The sequence below is a fragment of the Felis catus genome, chromosome B4 (assembly GCF_018350175.1).
Source record: "Felis catus isolate Fca126 chromosome B4, F.catus_Fca126_mat1.0, whole genome shotgun sequence".
Taxonomy (NCBI): Eukaryota; Metazoa; Chordata; class Mammalia; order Carnivora; family Felidae; genus Felis; species Felis catus.
Genome location: NC_058374.1, coordinates 84,961,001 through 84,979,597, shown reverse-complemented (window position 1 = coordinate 84,979,597; position 18,597 = coordinate 84,961,001). Strand labels below are relative to the sequence as shown.

Sequence of the window (18,597 nt, the reverse complement as noted above, 5' to 3'; positions counted from 1 at the left end):
TGCAAGTGGGGGAGGGGCAGAGAGAAAGAGGGAGACACTGAATCTGAAGCAGACTCTAGGCTCTGAGCTGTCAGCACAGAGCCCGACACAGGGCTCAAACTCATGAACTGTGAGATCATGACCTGAGCTGAAGTCAGATGCTTAACAGACTGGGCCATCCCTAATGGCGCTCCCTAAGCTTCTGTTCTCTTAATGAAGCTTCCGTGTCTGCTGAGGTAGATGTAAATGGATCTATCGTGATGATTTTAATGTTACAGATGAGAGGTTTCCAAAATGTCATTGTTTTGACATCAGGGTGGTTTGATGGAAAGAGTAGGACATTGGATCTTGGGAGAATTGAAGGACAGGGGCAGCCCTCCTGCTTCCCTAAATCTCAATCTCTGTGTCCGTGAAATGGGAACTCTGTGGACTTCCCTTCCCAACCGTGGGGTTGTTGAGAGGCTGAACTAACCCCTGTGTAAATGCTGTGTATTAAGAGTAGAAAGAGAAAAATTATCTGCTTATGATTGATGGGCCGTTAACAATTTTGCTCCCGGTGGGTAAAGCACTATAAGGAGTAGAAAGTTTGAATTTATTATAAATAAACGTAAGGTCCATTGTCATAGCATCTAAGAATCTCAGTGTCAGAAATCTCACACTTCACATTGCTAGTCAGCAGATCGGATCAAAACCCAGGTTCTCATCTCCCTGGTGCAGGCTTCTGTCTACCACACCACACTGCTGTTTACTATTCACCACCATGGAGACCTTTGTAAAAATAAATGTGCACATAGAACACGAAATCGACTTGTGCTTAAATTTTAGCGTGTGTGTTAAGATATTACAGAACCTAATTTTACATTGGCCTTTAAAAATTTATTTGAAACTGCTTTGCCTGCGATTGTTTAGTCAAGTACAAGAAAAATATATTTTTTTAGGTTGCAGCATTAAACAGTGCCAACGGTTTCTGGAAATAAAATGTCTGATGTAGCTTTTGGATCTAAATAAGCTTTTGGCACTCATCTAGAAGGGCCTGAGCCATGCCTTTCCCATGGTGCTTATTTCACAGTTCTCTAGTCTTAAGATAGGAACGCGATTACTTTGAGACGTACATATGGTGTCCTTAGATTTTTCTGTCACTCCTTCCATTGTGGATCTAAACATTGATATACCAGATGAGAATTTTAGAATAATTCCACGGAAGAAGAAACCATCCTGATTACAGCATGGTATTGGAAGTGTGCAGCATTGGAGTTATCAGAACATTCCCATGCCCCATTCACGCATGTGCAGACACAGAGGTATACATAATCATTCTCTCTCTCTCTCTCTCTCTCTCTCTCTCTCTCTCTCTCTCTCACACACACACACACACACACACTCACACACACACACTCACACACACTCACGAGTTGTTTTTCTAGAGCACCCAAATAATACATTTCAGTATTTCTAAGCTGTTTTCCTTCTGGGTTTAGACCATCTCCAAGAAACTGCAGTTCAAGAAGGTAACTTTTCCAAAAAGTAACAGAGAACTAAAAATAGCTGTTTGGAATGAAAGAGTTGCTCAGCTCTAATTATAATGTAGCTCCAACAGTGTAGCACAGCGGCCTGATTGATTGTCCACCCGAAACCCCAGGCTGAAGCCAGGGTCTCACAGGAAGTTTGAAAGATGCTTTTTCTTTCACTGCAGGATTATCTTTTTCTGCTGTATCTAAAAATTACTGCTTTTTAATATGGGTTCTGTCTTTGGTAAATGGGGTGTTAATTGCTGTCTTTAGTGATAGTGATTTCTTAATTTCCCTGCTGCTTACTCATGGGTAACATGGAAAAAAATCGCACTTCCCCAAAACAAGTAGCATTTAAGTATGATCTCTGAGCCTGGAAGTTCCATAACTGATTTCTTCTTGTATCTGTATGAAAAAAGCATAAGGGGCCTAGGATAACCTATCTTCCAAAATAGCAGTCTCCTCTCAGTTAGTGACTGATAAATAAGTTTCAGTCTCTCTTTGAAGTGAACAAATTAGTTGATAAACACTCTCCCAGGCCATCATTTCAACACTAAGACTGTTAGTCCATCTGTGAAACATACACAAAGGGTAAAACCTAAGCCCTCATTTGTTTTGGGTTTCTTGGTATTAAAAAGTGAGTAGCTTTTGGACTCTCGAGCCTTAAAATTGTTTTGTTTTCTCCCCTCCATTTTGAACAGATGATTTTCCTAAACCCCAGATCACGGTTCAGCCAGAAACACAGTCGGCAATAAAAGGTTCCAATTTGAGTTTTATCTGCTCGGCTGCCAGCAGCAGTGATTCCCCGATGACTTTTGCTTGGAAAAAAGACAATGAACTACTGCATGATGCTGAAATGGAAAATTACGCACACCTGCGGGCCCAAGGCGGCGAGGTGATGGAGTACACCACCATTCTCCGGCTGCGCAGCGTGGAATTCACCAGTGAGGGGAGATATCAGTGTGTCATCTCCAATCACTTTGGCTCATCCTACTCTGTCAAAGCCAAGCTCACAGTAAATAGTATGTGGTCTGACTTTTCCTTTTGCATTTAAAGACGCCTTTTAGATTTGGTTTTCTCTTAATCCTGACCCTGTCTTCTGCTCAGAGTTTCCCACCTAACCCTTCCCTTCTCTGCCTCTCTGCAAAATTAAGAGTCTTGGCATCTATGCAAGCAGTTATTGTGTTGAGGACCCCATCATGGTGGGTAACACAGGACTGAATCAGACACTCTTTGCTCTCCTGGGAGTTCACAATGTATTAGTCTTTTTTTTTTTAATTTTTTGCAATGTTTATTTATTTTTGAAAGAGAGAGAGAGACAGAGTGCGAGTGGGGGAGGGGCAGGGAGAGAGGGAGACACAGAATCTGAAGCAGGCTCCAGGCTCTAAGCTGTCAGCACAGAGCCCAATACAGGGCCTGAACTCACAAACCATGACATCATGGCCTGAGCCAAAGTTCGATGCTTAACTGAGCCACCCAGGCACCCCATGTTTTTTCATTTTTAATTTTTGGAGAGTGTGCGTGCAAGCAGAGGAGGGGCAGAGGGAGAGAGAGAATCCCAAGCAGGCTCCATGCCGACCCTGATGTGGATCTCAATCCTACGACCCTGGGATCATGGCCTGAGCCAAAATCAAGAGTCAGACACTCAACCACCTGAGCCACTCAGACACCCCAACGATGTATTAGTCTGATGTGGGGAGGCCATGATGTATGCTGTTAGAGCACACCGCCTTTAATTCTGAGGTCTGGGTTGGAATCCTGCAACTCGTGCTTATAGCTGTGTAACCCTTAGCAAGTTACTTAACCTTTCTGTGCCTCCATTTCCACATCTTCCCCCCCGCCCCACATCTTTCAATTAGGAATAATGGTACCTACCTTACAGAGAGGTGTGATCTTCATTAAATAAAATAATTGGTACAGAGAACTTAGCAGAATACCTAGCATATGGTGAGTGCTCACTAAAGGCAGTAAGTATTAGCTAGTGTTAGTAAAAATATGTAATTACTTTGTGTGGCTGGTATACATTTTTATGACTGGAGTCTTACCACTTTATCTTTAATCATTTGTACTTTCCGTGGTAGGAGATTTTCTTGTATGATACATTAATGTATCCATTCTACAAATGATTGCTGAGGCCTGACACATACAACAATTTTGAGTTTAAAATTGTAGGACAAAACACATATCTAAAGTCGTAGAATGTTGGAGCCAGGAGAGAGTGGTCAGTGTACAAAGAGATTAATTGATTTGCCCAAGATCTCACAGATGATTACTGAGGGAACTGAGAAGTATCTTGAAAATAGCAGAAAGACCTTCACTCTGAACATCAGGTGACCTGTGTTGTTTCAGCCTGACTTCATCATTTCTGTGTCTGTGTAACCTTGAGGGCACCTCTTCATCTCAGCTTTACATTCCTTATCTTGCAATCAGAAATAACACCAGCCTTAACTATGTCAGGGGCATTGGTAGGTATGTACTTAAAAAAAAAAAACAGAATGGAAATGAACCCCTAAAACTCCATAGCACTGATGCCCATATTCTTTATCTGATTTCAGTGCTTCCTTCCTTCACCAAGACCCCCATGGACCTTACCATCCGAGCCGGGGCAATGGCACGTCTGGAGTGTGCCGCCCTGGGGCATCCAGCCCCACAGATAGCCTGGCAGAAGGACGGGGGCACAGACTTCCCTGCTGCGAGGGAGAGACGCATGCATGTTATGCCTGAGGACGATGTGTTCTTTATTGTGGATGTGAAGATAGAGGACATCGGGGTTTATAGCTGCACAGCTCAGAACAGTGCAGGAAGCATTTCTGCAAATGCGACTCTGACTGTCCTAGGTAAGTGGCTGTTGTCAGGTTCCGTGATGTAAGTTAATCTTAAAGATAACTAGCTCCCCCAGAGGCCCTAAGTGTCCCAAGTTGTGAGGGTGAGAGGTAATCCATAAGACACTGCCTTCCCTTGGAGAGGGCGGATGGCTTCTTGGGAGCTCAACGTGGGGAGTGCGTTACATCTTCTAGCCTGAGGCCAGTGAGATGAATCTGCTTCTTCTGTTTCGAGGGCAGGAGAAAAGTAAATGCTTTGAAAGCTTCCCCTTTTTGGAGTCACCTTTTCCTCTGCCCTCCTCTTCCCATTGCCCAGTCTCTACCAATAATCCTAACACTATAAAAAATATTTAAGGAAAAAAAAAAAACATGTGAGCAGATTGGGAAGGACCTGTTCTCTTTTCATGGCCTGCCCTGCCATTCTGGAAATCAGGAGTTTGTCTTTTACCTTTTGCCTAAACGGGAGCTTTTTAAGCATTTGAATATGTTAATCATCTGTGTATCTTTGAAAGAGTTGAGCAAAGTAACCTATGAATACCAGAAAATAAAAATACTTTCATAATTTAAATATAGGTTTGGACATCTAGCACTAGAAAGTTTCCCTTTAAAACATTTAAACATTCTGAAATCTTTCCTCCATCAACACATCCCCCTGCTTAAAATTATTTTTATATATCTTCTGTTTCTAAGAAATGTCTAAAATGTTTCACATTGCCCCTCTTCCACAATTCCCAATCTTGCCAAGAGTGAGAGAGGCTGAGATTTGAAAAATAGTAAATATTATCCTTAACAGGTGTCACAATAAATGACAGCCAAATAATGAAATGAAATCCCAAATGTTGTATACACATTTAGGCTCTTAAAGAAGTGTACACATTAAGATGTGGAAGAATACATTGTTAGGTGCCAATTTTAGTAAATTGAACTAGTGGGTCTTATGATATGCAAAACCTAATTTCATTTAGATTAAAAGCATAACTTGTCATTTCAGAGACACCATCCTTTCTGCGGCCCCTGTTGGACCGAACTGTAACCAAGGGAGAAACGGCCGTCCTGCAGTGCATTGCTGGAGGTAGCCCTCCTCCCAGACTGAACTGGACCAAGGATGACAGCCCCTTGGTGGTCACCGAAAGGCACTTTTTTGCAGCAGGCAATCAGCTGCTGATCATTGTGGACTCTGATGTCAGCGATGCTGGGAAGTACACGTGTGAAATGTCTAATACCCTTGGCACTGAGAGAGGCAACGTGCGCCTCAGTGTGATCCCCACTCCCACCTGCGACTCCCCTCAGATGACCGCTTCGTCGTTAGACGACGACGGATGGGCCACCGTGGGCGTCGTGATCATAGCAGTGGTTTGCTGTGTGGTGGGCACGTCGCTCGTGTGGGTGGTCATCATATACCACACAAGGCGGAGGAACGAAGATTGCAGCATTACCAACACAGGTGTGTAAACAGAAGCTTGGCACAGCAGGCCGTCGTCATGTGTGTTTGTGGTCCCGTGGTAATTTTCGTCTAGAATGTGTGTCTCACATCCTGAGGCCATGGCAGAGGGGTGACTCACTTGTTGCAAGCTGCAGAAATATGGTTAGCTAAAAATAACACCTCAGCCCCAAAGAAAGCTGACGTTTAAAGATTAATCCTTTTTGTTAAAACCTCATCAGAATATCCTGTTGGCTGTGAGATACAGCCCAAATCACAGAGTAAAACAGACTCACTCTTTCACACGGTGGTGATGGAGAACAGGAGCAGCCCTTCAGCTGTGAGCTTTACACGCTGACGTAATTCTTTGTCTTGTCATGTGCGTGCAGCCATCTGGGGAGGATCCTGTTATTAGTGGGAGGGGGCTGTCACTTGACTAATATGTGCAGACTCCTCTGCTGGTAAATATTAAGTTGGAAAAATGGCAGAAATCAAGCTTAATTCAAGAGCTTAGATACATCCCATGAAAATTCCTAAGCCTTTATTTTTTGAAATTTGGGAGGGGTATTCTGGAGAAGATCAGTACAAAATGGGCTTGTGCTCGCCGAGCAGCAGACAGAAAGCCCTAATCTTCCTTACCTAAATATTATACAATCAAGATGGGTTTTCAGGAGTAGGTTTACTTGATTTGTACAGAAACCCAAACAGTATTTACTGTTCATCAAGGAAGGCTGTGGGGTATGTATGGTCATCCTGGGTTAACAGAGTGCTGTTGTTGGATTGTAGATGAGACCAACTTGCCAGCAGATATCCCTAGTTATTTGTCATCTCAGGGAACCTTAGCCGACAGGCAGGATGGGTACATCTCCTCAGAAAGTGGAAGCCACCACCAGTTCGTCACTTCTTCAGGAGGCGGATTTTTCTTACCGCAACATGACAGTAACGGTAAGTGTTTAAAATGAACACGGGCTGTAGTTGTTTTGAAATAATTTGATGGAAGGCTGAAGTACAGTTCAAGAAATCGATACACTCATATATTCAGGAACTGGCCTAGCATCACTAGCAAAGCTTGAAATTAAATACTTTTATGCTGTTCTCTTAAATACTGGAAAAATCTGTTTCTGATAATAATAGAAGACCAATAGAAGAACTAAAGTTTAATTTCCCCATGCAACGCAGTATTTTCTTTACACCGTAAATGCTCTTTGGCCCTGAACGTTCTCCTTTTTTAAATGACGTTAACTGGTTTCATGTATGGTCTTAAAAGTCAAATGAGAGGAATCAAATTCTGACTCTTTAAGAACTGTATGGTTTGGGGGCACCTGGGTGGCTCAGTCGGCTTCCAACTTCGGCTTCCAACTTCAGCTCAGGTCATGATCTCACAGTTCCTGGGTTTAAGCCCTGCATTGGGTTCTGTGGTGACAGCTCAGAGCTTGGAACCTGCTTTGGATTCTGTGTCTCCTCTCTCTCTGCCCCTTCCCCACTCACATTCTGTCTTTCTTTCAAAAATAAGCATTAAGAAAAGAACTGTGTGGTTTTAAGAATAACCATGGAGGCAGCATAAGACAAGCACGCAGGCTTGGTTCAAGACCCACTTCTGACACTTACTCCCTGTGTATCTTGGGCATTTCTATAGTACTTATTAGGTTGTTGTGAAATTAAAATGATACTGGAAAACTGCATAGTGCTCGGCACATACTAAAGGGCTCAAAAAGTGAAAGCTATTGACATTCTTTTCAAACATTTTACCATCTTGTCCCACAAGCATTTATGGAATATCTGCTCTGTGGTGGACTCTGTAGTCAAGAGGGAAGATACTTGTTTTCAATCTCATAGTATAGTCAGTGATGAGACAAAAATTTCAACAAATAATCACAAAGTGCTTGGCAAGGCAGCGTTGTAGAGATAGAAGATTTGCACACCCAAGTGGGTGTTCTGGTTGGGCTCATTTGGTTGCAAAGGGCAGAAGCCCAAGCTTGTTCAAATGTAGCAGGGTTTACCGGAGACATTTATGAAAGTTTAAAGCAACAGAACTGGAAGGCAATAATGCTGTCACGTGGCTGCTGGGGCTGGAGATTGGTGCTGTCAGCAGCTCCAGAGGCCACCAGCATCACTGATCACATTCTGCACAGTCTCTTCTCTCGAAGACTGCCCGGTTCCTACTTCTCAGGCACGTGGCCTATCATGGCATCTCTCACCTGCACCGCATCTCGTCCTCCTTCTACTGTGGCCACTGCTAACTGGCATATCATTTCTGGGTTTTTTGGCTCAGATACTCACAGTAGAGATTTTTTTTTTTTTTTTTTTTTTTTTTTTTTTGGCCGAGCTCATCTTTGAGCTGGGCATTCAGAGATCATTTGCTGAAGGCCCCTCCCTCATCCTGCTCACCTGTGACATTATGGAGGAAGGGGGCAGTGCTGATGCCATCATGTGTTTCAGACCATGGCTGCTTTAGGTGCTGTACGCAGACACAGATCAGTTTCTCTCGTAAGCCGGGCGGGGAGGCTCACTGAGGTGAACACGTCCGTATGATGGTTAATCAAGTGCTCTTTCTGTAAGATGGCACGGATTTAGTTAGTTACTAATCCATAGGCCTCAATAAATTTCCTGCTATAAATTTCTGCAATTTATTTCTTTTATATGTCATTCTATCCAAAATTTTTATCTCTAAATAATGGAAAATACCAAAAGTGGAGACAGTGTTGAAGGATACTTGAATCAAATTCATTTGGTGACCGAGATGTCTGTTTTAAAGGAACGTGCAATATCGACAATAGCAGTGAAGCCGATGTGGAAGTTTCCACGGATCCATTCCTTTGTCCCTTTTTGGGATCCTCAGGCCCTGTGTATTTGAGGGGGAATGTATGTGGCTCTGATCCTTTTGAAGCCTATCATACAGGTATGTGGTTTTCTTATCTGAGTTCTGTTTCCTGGAGAGATTTTCAGAAGCACTAACTCTGGCTCTTTCTGATAATGTCCCCAAATTCGAAAGGCTGTGGCCCTGACCTGAGAACAGCTTTAATGGACCACTGTGAGCCCAGTCACATAAAGAAAAAGGAGTGCTACCCATGTCCTTATCCTTCAGAAGAATCCTGTGAACAGAATGGCAGTGATGTAGGATGGCCTTCACATGTGAGGAAATTAATCAACTCCACTTACTCTCAGAATGAAGGACCCGGAATGAAAAGTTTGTGTCTAAACAAGTCCTCTTTAGATTTCAGTCTAAGTCCAGAGCCAGCATCAGTTGCTTCAAGTAATTCTTTCATGGGTGAGTTTATTAACTTAGTAGACCCCTCAACTCAGGACTCACATTCCATGTTGTATGTGGGAGACCAGTGAGCGCCTCAGATGCCAAACTTGTGAAGAGTGTTTTGTCGTTGTTGTTGTTGTTGAAATGGTGTTGTCATGACATCCTGTGAGTTAGTACACGTGTTTCTAAAGGCGGAGTCAGCCACGGGGGATTTTCCTTGATTATATATGTAATCCGTAAGTAAGCCCTAGGAGCTTTCTGGTTAACACTGTGTGTGGCATCATCTAGAACACAAGAATTTGGGGAGTGACTTAGGAGCTCCATTTGTCAGCCATGTGGAAAAAGTGGTTTTGGGCTACGGCAGCTTTTGGGGTGGAGTTGTGCGCGCTGCATGATTGTGGTTTGGGCTGTCTGGTGGCGCTCACACTTGGACCACGGTCGGAGGGTGGACAGCGTCCCGCCTGGCAACATCTGCCCGTCTGCCAAGCCGGACTGCTTTGGCGGAGGAGCCCGTCAGAGCCTTAAAGCCCAAGTTGGTGGTGGTAGACACTGGCTAGTGCCAAGACTCATTTGTGAGTTTTTTGGTCTAGTGCTTCAGACAGGCAACGGATAGAACTGAGGCCATCTTTTCACTGAGTGAGGATATGGGAAAATGAACCACAAATTATCTTGTTTTTAAAAAATGGAATTTTAAAAACGTTTACCAGCTTTTAAAAAATTTTGTTTTGTCACAGTGTAACTACTTATATTCTTTCTTTTAACAATGAAAATATCTTTTATATGACTGTGACAAGAATTTGAGTCAAATAATATTTTGTTAGTGAAGAAGAAAGGGCAAGGCATAAGGATGATTTTGAGAGAAAGTTTCTGTATCTAGGCACAATTTACTTGTAACCAACAACCCAAATCTCCTTCATGGAAAATTGTGGACCCTTCAGTAACAAAGCTAGGATTTGGAAGAACTTATATTGGGGAACTTCATTGCACAGTGATTAATATTACTGTAGGTTATGAAATGCAACGATTGGACATATGTGTTCATTCCTCAGCTCCGTTCCGTAAGTTCTCTCTCCATAACACAGATGCACATATACCTGAAACCATAAGTGACTTGTACGAAACACTTATTTGTGCTCACTGGGTAAGATGCTCCTTCATTTAAAATGTGTTTTGATATCCATACTAGCCAAAGGACCCATATGTTAAGGGGTCTTTTTTGTTTTGTTTTGTTTGTTTGTTTTTTGTTTTCTTTCAGGAACATTTGGAAAGCCTCTGAAGAGAGCTCACCTGGATGCTTTTTCAAGCTTCGGACAGCCATCAGATTGTCAGCCAAGAGCGTTTCACCTAAAAGCTCGTTCTTCCCCAGACTTGGACTCTGAGTCAGAGGAATATGGGAAAGAAAGGACAGATTTTCAGCAAGAAAATCACACGTGTACCTATCAACAGACCTTAGAAAACCATAGGACTCCAAATTTTCAGTCTTATGACTTGGACACCTAGACTGAGTAGGAGCAAAGAAGAGCTCTAACATACTACCTCAAGCAGACTTTTATTTAAAAGAGAGAGAATCCTATGTTTTTAAATGGAGTTATGAATTTTAAAAGGATAAAATGTCTTATTTATACAGATGGACCAAAATTACAAAAATTTATAAAAAATTTTATACTGGGAGTAACTTTCATATAAGGATACCTTTTTAAACTATTTTTAACTTTGTTTTATGTGAAAAAAAAATCTTAATGTAAATTAATGGTATGAATCCATGACTATTTTATGTATTTTTATAATGCCAGATTTCTTTTTATTGAAAATGAGTACTAAAACATTTTAATTAATACCTGTCTTGTACCTTTTTTGAATAGAGGTCACTTCATTTTATTTTGCACATTGCATTTAATAAAATGTGTCAGTTTGATCCCAAGCCCCATCTATACAATTACAGTTTTTGTTGTTCTCAACACATTTTAGGCTTAATAATTTCATATTATCATGTCCAAATTGAAGGAAATTATACTTAGCACATTAAAATATGAGCCAAAACTGACCATTCTGCCTATCACACAGAATTGAGGTAATGCAAACTCAAATCAGATTAGTGTATATAAAAGCACATTGTAAACGAAAAAGAGCTACAAAGATTTGAGGTGTATTAATTTATTTCTAACTTTACAAACAAAGATTTGTTGGTATAGTCTGGTATAATGTAGTGCAACCACCATTGCTTAAATCACTGCCCAAGCCATGTTTCTTTAATTATAATAATGCCTTATGTGGCCTGATGCCTTGTGCTTTTCCAAATAGTTTCACATTTACCATCCCTTTAATTATAACAAGAGCATGGTTTACTGCACATTTCTGTAGTTAAAGTGGCTATAACAGAGGTGATTTTCACTTACTGTTCCAGGTTATAGTGGGATGCTGATAGAAATCTTGGCTATTTTTTACTGATTTTGTGTTGGATGAGCAGTTCTTATAAAAAAGGTACTTTTAAGCTATTCTAAAGAATTAAAATATTTTCTAATTTGGTTATCCTGCTTTTGGTAAAAACTGAGTATCAAATCTGTTACTTAAACTATTTAAAATAGTTGTTTTAAATAGTATTTAAGTGAAAATGTCATTACATGGTGCGTATATACACACAAAACATGAATATAGTCATCTTTAAAATTAAGTGACATTATTTCAATTACTTGAAATAAACTTAAGTCTACTAATTCAGGTGATGAAATTGGATTTTTTAAAGGCAATTCTTGTTTACGTCTATAGTTTAAAGACCAATCCTCTTGCCCAAGAATAGTTAAATATATATGGGAAGAGTTAATGCATAGCACATTAAGCTTTAAAATCCAACCTGATGAAGGTGTGAATTTATGCCATTTTCAGTCCTTTGAACTAAAGTGAAAGCAGTTCTTAGAAAAGCAGATTCTTCTCGGAGGATATGTTGGGGGGGGTGACGTTTTCCTGCTTAGGGAGTGTCCAGTTTTGTCGTCTGTGAGCCAGAAACGACCCCAGACTGTAGTAAGATTTTCTTCCTTTAATGTAGACACCAGAGTCTAGGACAGGAAGTTGATCCTTCCTTGGACCACCAGTGACTACGTGCAGAGAAGTGATTTTGTATGCTTTGGCTTTATCATATTGCCAGACTTTCAAGATCTTATTAACTTGTCTTCATTATTGCCAGATGTGTTGCAAGCATTGATGGGGGCCTATTCAATGATTAAGAACTTCTTTTAAAGGATTTCATTTTTCCGGACTTAGCCACAAAGGTTTAAATCATTAGCACTTGAAATTCAAAAATTATATTCATTCTACTTTAATATGATTTTTCCCTTTTACTCTGTGTGTATATATGGATTACAGATAATTTTAGCTGTGTGGAAAAACAGGAGTTCAATTTCTCTTTGACATTTGCAGGAAAAGAACGTATATAATCACAAAATGAATCTAGTAAGTATTAATATATCCTAGAATAATACAGACTTCAGAAAAAGATAAATACCAAATCATTTAGTTTATGAAAAATAATGCCTAAAATTTTTCAATGTAATCTTTCTGTGCTTTCTGATAAAGACTAATTCACATACAACATATCTTAATAGATGTTCACGCCACTTTCATAGTGTTTTCTTCATTACCAGTGCTAATGATAACATCGTTACTGTGTGTAATCTCAACCTGTTTTTTAAGATATTCGGAGATAAAGGTTATATAATTGTGGCAGGCAACATTAAAAAAATTTTTTTAATGTTTATTTTTGTGAGAGACCGAGTACGAGCAGGGGAGGAGCAGAGAGAGAGGGAGACACAGAATCCGAAGCAGGCTCCAGGCCCTGAGCTGTCAGCACAGAGCCTGACTCGGGGCTCAAACCCAGGAACCGTGAGATCATGACCTGAGCCAAAGTCGGGACACTTACCCGACAGCCACCCAGGTGCCCCAGCAATATTTGTAATGTCTAGTCTGTGGAACGTTTACAACTCACTTTCACAGTCCTCTTAACAGAAGCCAGAAATTACTTCTCAGAATAAAGCCAATGGTACTATTTTTAAAAACTTGATGTCAAAAAGGAAAGTGAATTGCTATTTGTACACACCTGAAGGGTGTTAGTCCTTTTGATTTAATGTGATAGGAAGTAATTTATAACCAACATTACAATAGATGTGCTACAGGGGTATTTTTCAAGAAGGAGAACCAAATGTCACCACAGAGAGCCTGCTGTGTGCCTCCCACTCTCGGAATCTGCAGTGGTTGGACTTGTGTAATAGGATAATTTAGAACTCACTATTTTTTAAGACGGCATTCCATGAACACATTGAATAGCTCAGCGTCCTGCCAAAAAAACTATTAGAGTCTTCAAAGAGGGGTACGGTTTCTTCATGAATTGAATTATTTCAATATTTGAGAAATATCCAGTTACCAGAACTTACCTTTTTCCATGAGGCACTTTTTAAACTAATGTATAAAAAGAAAGTCTTTTAACAGAGAAATATTGATCCCAATATTTGGGACCATTTGGTTTGTTTTTGTTTTTTTTTGAGAAATCTGATAATTGGTGTCTTTTAATAAAGATGTTTGATTTAACTTGAGATGTATTAACTGAGATTAAAAAAACATGAACATCTATATTATAGATTGAAATGTATACAGTTTCCCCAAATCTCTCTATTGTAAAAATTTCAAGATAATTTATCATTTCTACCGGTTTTAGTGTCTAGGGTCCGAATTCTGTATCCTCCCATATGATGATTGATATCCATGAGCATAAGAAATTATAATCAGTATTTGCATGTAGCCTTTTATTAGAATTACATGCTTTAGTTAAAGAATTTTTAAGAATACATCTTAATAAGGCAAAGCAATCCACAATTGTTACAATTTCACTCTTGGATTTCTATAATTTTCATGTATCTCTGCTGGGTTTTATGGTTGATTTTGGCTTTTAACAAGTAAACTTTTTTTTTAATCCTGTTTAAACATAACACCTAATGCCTTCATGAGATTATTGTCATTGTTTTGGTAGTTACTGTGATATTTCTGCATATGGTTTTGATCTATCTACAGCTCAGAGTGGAAATTCGATAACACACTCTCAGCTGTCAGACATTTCTTATATACTTAGTTGTATGTATATTTTGAATCAGTGGTAGAGAAATGAGTAAAATCCTTGTCCTAATTAATCAGAGGGACAGGAAGCAGGTTCATAAATACTTATAATACCTTGCATTAAATGCTATAGCTTTGGCCCCTGTAGCTATTTTTGAACTAACTTTGTAATTTTAATGGAACTATCTACAAGTGTTAAATGCACTTCACTCAGCGTGTCCTAGAACAAGTTGATTATCCAGGTTTCCCACCTGCATCCTAGAACAATTTCATTTCTGGTACTCCCTTCCATGTTTAATCATCAGTAATCACCACTCCTATTGATTTTGCACCTGAATGTCCTCAAGATGTTTTATGCCTTCCCTCTTAGCCCATTGCCACTGCCAAGTTCAGACCCTCATCTGTCTTTTGTCCTTTGTCTCTCTCCTACCCGATTCATTGTTTCACAAAATTAGTTTTCTAAACTAGATCTGAATCGGTCACTTTCCTGTTTAAAAACCATTGATGGCTAAGCTTTAAATCCCATTTATGGTGTATAAGATCTTTCACTCATAGATCCAACCCACCCTTCAAACCGTACCTGCTTTGCAACCCCCTACTCCCAGCTTTTCAGAGAACAGTACAGTACCCCTGACCAGCCCCTATGCACCTCTGTGGTTTATATTGACACATGTACAGCCTAAAGTTGAAATTTGGCAACAACACTCTTGTCCTTGTGTGTATTTTCTCATTTTTGTTTTTGCAAACTTTTTTTTGAGTACTCTTAGGTGCTATCTTAGATGCTTGGGCTATTAAATATTAAAATTAAATATTTTAAATACTCATAAATATTTTTCCCCAAAGAAACTCCTAGACATACGAAAAAATTATTGTCCTGAAATGTTTATTTTTCTTCTGTTAGAATCCAGAGGCTCCTTGAAAAGCAGGCTTTTCCTTTTTGCCCCACACGTAGCAATGTTTTCCCATAGAACTTCATATGAACTGTCATGAGAGTAGCACAGGAAGCTGTTAGTTACAAAGCCAGCTGTGATGTCATTGTATGAAAAATACTAAGAACAGTTAACCTGTGTGTCAGTAGGACGCCTTCTAGAAAGAACTAAAGGAAGTCAAAAGATCTTTGTTTCTTTTTCAAACAATCACCAGATGATTTGGTCCAGCAGTCAGCAGGAAAATAATTTCCTGTTCAGTTTACTAAAAGTAAACAGGTGGCCAGGTGTGTCAACAGATTTTTATTTGGGTAGGAACTGCACATATGGCCGCCCAGCTACTATATATTTCTCAGTCACCTTGCATTTAGGTGTGTCTACAGCTGTGTGACTTTTCCCCCAGTGGAATGTGAACAGAAGTAGAAAGCCTGGACACATAACCTTTACTTACAAGCACCCATCCATGTCCTTTTCCTGCAGCTGTCTGATTGGAAAGCCATAGCCGAGAGCTGCTCTTCCTTGACTTCACCTGTAGGAGAGACTGGGTCTCTGAATGGCTGAATGGAATACGGTCTCCCCACCAACCTGGGATATTTGCTTTGAAGACTAGCAACATAAGTGAGGAAAAAGTGCTTATTGCACTTGAACATGGCATTTGGGGTGTATTTATAACAGCTTGTCCTGCCCCTGCTTGAAATCATATTTTAATAGGAAGAACAGCCCAAGATGCTCATTGACTTTGTTCTTCATTAATTTATCAAGCTCCCTTTTAAAAATGAACAGCTTGGCCTCAATGACCAGCCCTAACATAGATGCCAGGACTTGGGTTCCACTGTTGTGGTGGGTCACTAAGTCCTTGACCCTGCTAGCATTTACTGAGCATCCTCTTGCAGTGGTACATCCCACTGCTGTTACAGTGTCCTCTCTTTCCACCTCAACCATGGATATACTTTTAAAGGAGGCTTATTGAGTGTATTTAGTCATACAGATTTTTGCAACTGTGTTTCAAGGTCTCTTAACAACACATGAATACCAGCAATGTGATAGACTCTTGGGATATCAAAAGTCAATGAGACATGGCCTGGATCACTGAAGGATTCTTCTTTTCAGGAGGTCACACCCTGATAAAACAGTGATGATTTTCTTATGGTAAAATTCTCAATAAAAGTAGGTATTAATATAATCAATAGTGGATGTGATTTGCCTTTCTCGGGACACAAGTAGTTATAAGCTTATCACAACCAGGAGAAGAAAAAAAAACCTGTTGCCTACACAGTGTAGCTCCTTTTATGTGGCTTTATAATTCACATATCCTATTACATGGATGCTAATACCTGAGAAGCTCTATGCGAATCATAACAGCTATATAGGGAAGGAGAAGCCATTAAATCTATGCAAAATATCGTGGTGATCAAAAGTTAGAATTTAATCAGTAATGATTAAATTTTATGGCTATGCATGTATAACTTTAAAAACTTCACTGTTGATATTTATTTTTTTAATCTGAAATCTCCCAGCTCCTAGCTTCCCATTCTTTTCCTCATTGAAACATAATGATTGTTGAAACAGTCATTTTCAGACATTAGACGTTGGGAATCACAAGGCAATGATCCCCAAGGAAATAAAAATCAATAAGGTGAGCCCTCTAATACCAGGCTATGGCATTGGAAGAGGGGACCAACTGGAGTCCAACCATCTATCTGAGTGAAAGAGAGTTGGGAGTGTGGGGTACTACATAGGAGAAAACTACACAGACAATTTCAGAGATCTGCACAGGTTCCCTTTGAGTCTTTAGTTGAATACCCATTAGCACATGCGTGTGAGGCAACAACCCAAGGCCAGGAAAAGAATTAGAAGGAACATTTCCGAAGTTCCCACAGGGGCAGTAGTTGGTCCTACTAACTGGAGTGTAAAACTTCATAATTCAGTGGGCATCAGGTAGACTACCCAGGACATTGCCTTAGTAATGGGGCAAAATTAGCCCTAAAGACTGCTCTGGTCCCACCTAAAAACTATGAAGACTCAAAAGAGTCAAGCTATTTCAAAGTTGCTTATCTGTCTTTGAAAACAAAGCTCAAGAATATTTATAGAAATACCAAAATACACAGCACTCAAGTTTAAATGCATAATATTTGATACAATAATAAAAAAAATTACCAGGTTTGTAAAGAAGCAGGGAAATATGACTTATACTAAGGAGGAGAAATCCATGGCTAGACTCATACCTAGAAATGGCATAGATAATTCCATGTATAAATAACATTTGTTAGAGAAGAACAGACTTATTTACAAACCCAATGAATACAATGGATCGAGTGTTTGGTTCTCCTGGGAGAGTCAGAGAAGATTTAACAAAGGAGGGAATATTTGAGCTAAATCTAAAGGGATGAGTAAGAAGTGGCAAAAAAGGGAAAGGAAATTTTAGACCCTGGAAACAGTACCGATATCAAAGTACAGGTGAAGGTATAGGGCTGTTCAGGGACCAGTGAGTGGCCCTGTGTTAAAGGAAATGTATGTGAGATGTAGCTGGAGAGAGATGTTGCCACCCCTCTGGCTTAATCTCTTTGCTCTCAATGTATAAAAATGGTTATATGTGTCCTGTAAAGCAATATTTATATTCCCTTAGCCTCACCTGTACATTATCTTCTCACCCATTTTTTCTCAAACTTCTCAAAAGCACAATTCCTCTTCAATCTGAGAGACAGGAATTTGCTCAAATTCAACTGAAATTGCTTTGGCCAAGATCACCAATAGAGATCATCAGTACTCTGAACTTCTACATTTGCTCATGTGTTTAGGTCCTTATTTGACTGAACTAATATATTGTTGCATAATCTTTACTTTCTGAATCTCTACATTCTTCTTATTCTGCTCACGATTCTCCCATTCATTTTTTTTCTTGGTCTCCTCCATTGATTCTTCTTCTACGCCCCACTCCTTAAAAAGCAGTGTTGCTCTGAGCATAAGCTGATTGGAGTGGCTAATGTTTATTCTACACCAATTAATTTTCTATTTGCTTTATGTCTCTTTTCCAATCCTGTTATTTTCCATCTTTTTGTGTGATTTACAAAGTATAATTCCAGGGAGCCTGGGTGGCTCAGTCGGTTCAGTGTCCGACTTCAGCTCAGGTCATGGTCTCACATTTTGTGATTTCGAGCCCCGCATAGGGCTCTGTGCTGACAGCTCAGAGCCTGGAGCCTGCTTTAGATTCATATTCTCTCTCTCTCTCTCTCTCTCTCTCTCTCTCTCTCTCTCTCCCTCCCTCCCTCCCTCCCTCCCTCCCTCCCTCCCTCTCTCAAAGATAAAACAATTTGTTAAATAAAAATAAAAAGTATAATTTCACTTATCTGAAGTATCTAAAGTAATCAAATTCATACAAACAGAAAGTGGAATGATGGTTACCAGGGCTAGGGGAAAGGGGGACTCTATTATGGAGAGTTTCAGATTTACAAGATGAAGAAGCACTGGAGATCTGTTCCATAACAATGTGAATGCACTTAACCCTATTGAGCGATACCCTTAAAAATGGTTAAGATGCTAAATTTTGTTGTCTTTTTTACCACAATAAAAAAAATGCCCTTTATAATCAGAA

General features: G+C 40.0%; 1 protein-coding gene across 3 annotated transcripts in view; it reads left to right on the top strand.

Moving 5' to 3' along the window:
• Positions 1 to 13,955, top strand: part of LRIG3 (leucine rich repeats and immunoglobulin like domains 3) — a 53,348-nt gene extending 39,393 nt beyond the window's left edge. For 2 of the 3 annotated variants that reach the window (XM_023257177.2, XM_023257179.2), the window contains 7 exons: positions 2,189 to 2,509; positions 4,043 to 4,324; positions 5,301 to 5,753; positions 6,516 to 6,674; positions 8,485 to 8,628; positions 8,722 to 8,997; positions 10,235 to 13,955. In XM_023257177.2, the coding sequence (XP_023112945.2) occupies positions 2,189 to 2,509; positions 4,043 to 4,324; positions 5,301 to 5,753; positions 6,516 to 6,674; positions 8,485 to 8,628; positions 8,722 to 8,997; positions 10,235 to 10,479 (1,880 nt within the window). In that variant the 3' untranslated portion in view covers positions 10,480 to 13,955. The remainder of the gene's footprint in view (positions 1 to 2,188; positions 2,510 to 4,042; positions 4,325 to 5,300; positions 5,754 to 6,515; positions 6,675 to 8,484; positions 8,629 to 8,721; positions 8,998 to 10,234) is intronic. The other variant, XM_023257178.2, reaches the window with a different exon arrangement.
• Positions 13,956 to 18,597: the final 4,642 nt, after the last annotated feature.